The sequence below is a fragment of the Hippocampus comes genome, unplaced genomic scaffold (genome assembly GCF_001891065.2).
Source record: "Hippocampus comes isolate QL1 unplaced genomic scaffold, H_comes_QL1_v1.1 scaffold122, whole genome shotgun sequence".
Classification (NCBI taxonomy): Eukaryota; Metazoa; Chordata; class Actinopteri; order Syngnathiformes; family Syngnathidae; genus Hippocampus; species Hippocampus comes.
The window spans coordinates 3,808,391-3,814,995 of NW_017842059.1; the positions used below are offsets into that span (position 1 = coordinate 3,808,391).

At 41.0% G+C, this 6,605-nt stretch overlaps 1 protein-coding gene across 2 annotated transcripts; it reads right to left on the minus strand.

Annotated features, from left to right (window-relative positions):
• Nucleotides 1–436: 436 nt before the first annotated feature.
• Nucleotides 437–6,458, minus strand: bco2b (beta-carotene oxygenase 2b). 2 transcript variants are annotated; one of them, XM_019861342.1, is made up of 12 exons: nucleotides 6,231–6,455; nucleotides 5,947–6,145; nucleotides 5,636–5,847; nucleotides 5,393–5,508; nucleotides 4,050–4,152; nucleotides 3,831–3,959; nucleotides 2,678–2,838; nucleotides 2,425–2,592; nucleotides 2,164–2,301; nucleotides 1,719–1,901; nucleotides 1,449–1,559; nucleotides 437–865 (listed from the first exon to the last, which is right to left on the minus strand). In XM_019861342.1, exons 1-12 carry the CDS (start codon nucleotides 6,265–6,267, stop codon nucleotides 749–751), a joined length of 1,674 nt encoding a protein of 557 aa, XP_019716901.1. In that variant the 5' UTR covers nucleotides 6,268–6,455; the 3' UTR covers nucleotides 437–748. The 2 variants fall into 2 exon arrangements, with proteins under 2 accessions (XP_019716901.1, XP_019716900.1); XM_019861341.1 differs by having other exon boundaries at nucleotides 2,164–2,592; nucleotides 6,231–6,458.
• Between the last annotated feature and the right edge of the window lie 147 nt (nucleotides 6,459–6,605).

Here is a 6,605-nt window from a genome sequence, read left to right on the forward strand (position 1 = left end):
AAGTTAGCATAATCTGGCATTTATGTGACTGTTATTGCTTAGGTTAATATATCTTTACTACTTTATTTGTTTACTGCATTGGATGTTTCTTTTCAGAATTCACCTGTTTGGTTTCACATTCTCAAATAATTGCAAACCACTAAAAGTGTGTGTGTTTGCGTGCATGCGTGTGTGTCCTTTCACTGCCATTTGCAATAATAATACCATGTCTGTAATATTCATTCTGTTATTAGCCTGACCCTTTGATGAGAACTGTTTAATTTCACTGTCAAATGTTAAAACTCCAATAAGTTGCCAATGTCTATTCCAAAGAAAGAACCACACGGTGGAGCCAAACTCTTTGTTGCAAATGTGAACAAGACTTTGTCTTGAAGTTGCAGTTGATGAACCTGCCTTGCTCAACCCCAGAACAAATACAGTAGCCTACACTTTGGCAATACCTTGATTTGTTTATTTTTGAAAGAAGAAAAAAGCATATGGTACAGGATTACAAACAAGAGTTTATCTAGAAACACAATTGACAATCTAACCTCTTTGATAAAGAGGAAACAACATATCCTCTTCCGGTTTTCAGGTGTCCTAGTAGACGCTGAACTGGTCACCACCCAGTCGCAAGGCACATACAGACAAACAACCATTAATATGGTAATACTTAAAATAAAATATGGCCCTATTTGAGATATGCAGAGTCATATACGTATCAACTAGTGCAGTATGAAATATGATGAACCATCAAATGGCTAAACGGCTATGCTGTGGCATTGAATGTTCCATGGAAGCCGTACGGGATATTCACTGGCACCTCAGCCCTGCCCAGCTCCTCGAAGGTCTTAGCATCCAAAGCCAAGAGGAATGTACTCTTGTCCTGAAAAAAAATTTAAAAAGAGGGATAATAATTAGCAGTTTTGGATTGGAAGACTTCCAAAAAGCAAATGTGACAGCGTGTTTTTTTTTTAATGATGTTATTTGTATCGAACATTAAATTTGATTATTTCATTTTTGGGGTAGTAAGTGTACATTGTTTCTTGCATCATATTGATGATGTAGTGTGCAGATAAACTAATTGTGCACTTGAAGACTTCTTTTCCGAAATGACATAAAAGCCAAATCAAATAATTGCTCCATCGATCTTTCCATGCCGTTCACTGTGTACGTTCTGTGAAGTTTTGTTGAAGGAGTCTGAAACAATGCAAAGAGGACATCTTTGTCAAATATGTCGGTTTGGATTCATACTTTTTTTTTTTTCAAAGACTCGTCAAAATGGATTAATCGTGTTCGCTTGCGAACATTTAACAGGTTTTGCACATTTTGACCTGGCAAGGTTATGTTACTTTTCAAGTGCAACATAGGTTAGCTTGGTGATATAGATTATGAGATGAATGTTTTTTTTGTTTGTTTGTCCCCCCCCCCACACACACACACACAAAGTTTTACTAAACTGGAGCAACCTTATTTGGAGTGATGACCACTGACAAAATAACACCATCATCCTCCTCGGTGGCATCTGGGGAAGGTACGAAGACAGGCTCTGAGGGATATAGGCCAGGTTGTTCCCAGACCTTGGCAGAAAAAGTAGAGGAAAGTTATGAAACCTTAAAACCAGCAGGAAGTGAACCGGTGATTGTTACCGTTGATTGTTTGTGTAAACTCAAATTGCAATTTTCGTTTTGCCCCAACACTGTTGCTGAACACCAAAAGAAAAGCTACGGTTCGCCCACCTTCATGTGTTTTCCTTGAATGTCCATCTTGATCAGTGTGTCGCCGACGAGGTGTCTGAAGCCGCAGCCGTAGAAGTAACGGTAGGGGCGGGTGTTGTATTTGCCGTAGTTGATCTGAGGAAACTCAAGACCGCCGTACTCGTGAAGGTCTTCACCATGGAGATCCTCATGGGTACAGAATATCTGCATAAATGTTCAAGTGATTTGATTAATGAAACTGAAGAAATCATCTGAAATCTTGTGCCGTGTTTTTGTTTTGTGTGTGTGTGTGTGTGTGGTTTTTTTTTTTTAATTCTTGTGAGACAATTGTAAGGCCTGTGACTGGCTGGCGACCAGTTCAGGGTGAAGCCCACCTTTTACCCACTGACAGCCGCGACTGACTGCCTGCCGCCGAGCCTAGTGAGCATAAACAGTTCAGAGAATGAAAATGTTGAAAGAAGTCTACCTTGTTCTTGGCGATCCTTAACGAAGTGGCTGAGCTGTTAGGCAAGCTGTTCAAGTTCTGGTCGTACGGTGTTTTGTCATCAACATTGAGTGGGAGAACAAAGCGACGTGGGAAGATTCTACACAGTGTGTTATACACCTGTGGAAAAAAAGATGCTGTACTTTTAGTCTTCATCCAGAAAAATAATTGTCCTGAAACCATCTGTTGGATAGATGTTATTTCCTGTGGCGATGTGTCGTGCTGCTTGTTCAACTTGCTTACCTCATCAAGATCTTCCCCAGACTTGCGAAGGTTCTGGATATTGTAGTTTGAAATTATCTGGCCATCATCTGATACGCACATATCTATGATTAAATGACCATCTTCCTCAAAGGCGTTGATTTGGTGGAAGGTTGTCAGTGGCTGAGCAAGGTACTGGAAGGAGCTCACCTATAATTAAAACGAGTTTAAAAAAAAAAAAGTGCTTGAGGCACAGTCTGCAGACTAAAAAGACTTTCATTCATTTTGACCTCACCTTCCCGTTTTTTTTCAGAACCAGATGGAAGATTGTTTTGAGTTTGGGGTCCCAGAAGAAGCTGTCACTAACGCTCTTTCCTCTCAACTTGCCTGTTACGATTCTCAACAGGTCCATCTTGAGGGGCTGCTCAATAAATACCACGTAGTTCTCAGACATTGCTGCAGTGGGTAGGACAAAGAACGCTTCATTTGCCATGATGCTGATAACTTGTTGGCAACAAAGATTTTCTCTTGAGAGGCTAACAATCACCCTCACATCACTTTAATGGGAAATATTACTATAGTTCAGGGGTCACCAATGTGGTGCCCACGGGCACCAGGTAGCCCGTGAGGACCAAACCAATAGCCTGCCTGTGCTAGGATTGTGATTTGCTCATACAGTAGAAATTATGAATTAAAAATGCAAACACGTGCTTAAACAGATAGTTGAGTTACCCTATTGGCCCCATTCCACTCAAGTTAGTTTATTTTTGTTTATTATTATTTTATTTTATTTTATTTCATTATTTTTTTTACTTGTATGGCACAGTGTTCAGGACATTGTATACGCGGGAGGGCAGTAACTGTGATCCGTTTCACCGGGAAGTCTATGTGATGTATGTACTATTTTGATGCCCGGAACTGATGTGGTTCTGTGTATCTGAACACGTGGCCATGTTTTTCTTTTTTATAACTGGTTAAAAAATTCAATAAAAAGTTTAATAACAAAAAAAAAAATGCAAACACGGGCAGAATTTTGAGACATCTTTAAGATGATCAGAGCCTGAAAATTAAAATCATTAAGTATTCAAAATAACACATTCTAATATTATTAAATCTAATTTGTACAAATGTTATTTCAGACGTGTATCAATTTGGTAGCCCTTCACACAATCAGGACACATGAAGTAGCTCTCACTCTCAGGTTGGTGACCCCTGCTATAATTGTTGTAGACACTAAGTTTAGGGAATATAATGCCATCACCTATGGGGAAGCAAATTAGATCTGGTTTTGGTTACCGGTACATGAAAAAGCTGAATTTTATCAACTCTTCAAATATTAGGAAACAAAAAAAAAGGAGTGTTTGATGTCTAATATACCAAAAAATGTTGTGTTGTGGGGTCGTTTTGAAGTATGTTTCGGGACAGGACTTTGCAGGTCTGTTGCTTACCAAAACTGTGGTAGTAGGAGGGTTTGGCAGAGTCCGTTGATGGAATAGAGCAAAGCACCTTGGCTCCCTCCAGGGTTTCTTCGCTGCTGTATTTCGTTTGAGGCACTTGGATAATGTTGTAATATGACCCTGAGAGTACATACACATAGAGTTTGTCACTTATTTTACCAAACAAGTCGAGCAAAGCGATTTTTATCTTGAAGTACTGAAGTACTCTACCTTTAAGGGAGAATGAATTCCCCATGTTGTATGTTGTTCCATCAACATCGACGTGAGGGTGGGCGGTGGCGCTGTTAACAGCAATAAAATCCCTCCAGTTCACCTAGTCGATACAGATTCAATCGAGACAAGGCGTTTACTTAAAAAAAAAAAAAAAGAGTCTAGACTGGAAACCCCCTTCTCTTAGACCTGCTGTCATTAGATGATCATTTTAGATGTTAACCCTTTTGGTGAGAATATCGGACAAACCCAACAAATGAGGCAATTCCACTTCGGGTTGCTCTTTTTCAGGAGCGCATCACATCTTGACAGATGCATAATGTTTGTTTTGATTTTTTTTTTTTCCAGTCTCAATGAAAGATTTTTTTCTTAGCATGTTTACGGGCGGCGGCCCAGTGGGGGACTGGTTAACGCGTTGGCCTCACAGTGCAGAGGTACAGGGTTCGATCTGGCCTTCCTGTTTGGAAATTGCATGTTCTCCCGTGCCTGCATGGGTTTTCTCTGGGTATTCCAGTTTCCTCCCGCATTCCAAAGACATGCGTGGCAGGTTAATGGAACACTGTAAATTGTCCCTAGGTATGATTGTGAGCGTGGGTGGTTGCTCAGCTATGTGTGCTCTGCGATAGGCTGGAAACCAGTTCAGGGTGTACCCCGCCTGCTGCCCAAAGACGGCTGGGATAGACTCCTTTTGACAGCACCCACGTGAGGATTAGCAGATCGGAAAATGAATGGATGGATAGATGGTTATGGGCTTTACCAGCCATTGTATGCCAATGCCAATGAAATTAGCTGTGATGCACAGTTGAGTCGTAGCAGAAATATTTGTTTCTATACATCCATCCATTGTGGAGTCGAGGATGGGGAGAGAGAAGCGTCGGCGCAGAGCACAGATGCGTATCTGGAAGTGAGAATCGGCGCTTGGAAGTGAAACCGATTTAAGATAAGATAAGATAACCTTTATTAGTCCCACACTGGGGAAATTTGCATGGGACAGAAGTGAACCAATCTTTTTTCATCAACTGATGCTACAGCTTCTTATTTACTTTCAAATTTAGCTTGTAGCAGACGTATGCACATTTTGAGCATGACGTCGCTAATCCACTGGTGAAGGGACACTTTGATTATCTCCTCTTTCATTTAGAAGTGCTTTAGACAACAAAGCATATGAGGGGAAAAGTGGTTAAGATTGCACGACTGTCCAGGTTTTTTTATGTTTTGTGTTGTGTTTATTTTATTTAATGTTAACTGTTTTGTAAAGCGCTTTGTTGCAGTGTTGCAGTTGCAGCTGTTGTGAAAGTGCAATAGAAAATCAGGATGTATTGTAAAATGAAACTGATCATTACCTTTTTGGTTGCCTCCAGCGTCTCAGGGTCGATCTTGTGCATTATGTTCGATTCAGTGCTGACATAGTAATCGCCTTTGTAGGTCACAACGCTCACATTGGCATTATCGGTGTGCTCTAGAGCAGATACAAGAAGTTTCCAAATTACAACACAGATCAGTTGAATTCATAATCATTGGTTTGTGTGATTAAAATACTGTGTAATGGAATCAGCTTCTTTTCTGCGGTTTGACAGTGGACTTACTTGGTAATTCAAATCTTGAGAGGAAGCGTTGGAAAAAGTTTTTACAAGGGTCTGGCACACTGACTGTTCCAAATTCGGAAACAACAATCCGGTTCTTTTCATTGTTGGCCTGGTAACTGTCACTGGAAAGGAAGCGGCTCCTGTAAGTCACCTGCCCCTTGGAAATTTTAAACTGATGTAACAAAGCCATGCCATCAAACCAGTGGTTAAACCTGAGGAAGAAAACAAAAAACACTTACTGGAAGCCTCGGATGGAGGTGCTGCCTTTATTACCTGCATAGTATTTCTTTCTCTCAAGGCATTGTACTTACTTCTGGTTTCCGATTTCAAACTTCCCTGGGCCATTCCTCAAGAAACTGCCGCTGATCCATTCTGGGAATTTGCCTGTGATGTTTGTTTGGATGGGTTGTGGAGTCTCGCCGACAGTGCACACAATCTTCTCGATGCAAGGCAGATCGTGCACATCTGTGAAATGATGAGTGTTCTTCTTGGACCTGGGTTTTTTCAGTGCTGGAGGAAAACATTAAAACCATATAAAGATACAATGAATATCTCATCAATTCGTCCATGTGTTCTGGTAATAAAAACTCTTTACCTGTCTGGTTGTTCTGCTGGTGTTGAGTGGCATTCATGGCTGTACTTTTAGATCTGGTCACGGTGTGAAGAAACTGCACGCTCCTGCAGTGGTGCACTTTCTGCAAGACTGGTGTTCAGTTTTATACAGTGCAGTCCCCGGTATTATGACGTACTCCAATACAGATAAGTCAGGAAGCGACAGTGATTATATAAGGCACGAGGAGCCAACTTTAGAGCCGATTAAAGCAAATGTAATTTTAGTATCCAAAATTGATTGGTTGCACTGGCAAGTGGCAGAATAACTGTGGATAAATTCAGCCCGCCATACATACTGCCTTATTTTGTTGTGCCATGGTTCTTGCTCATGCTCCCCTGGAAGGGGGGGGGGGGGGGG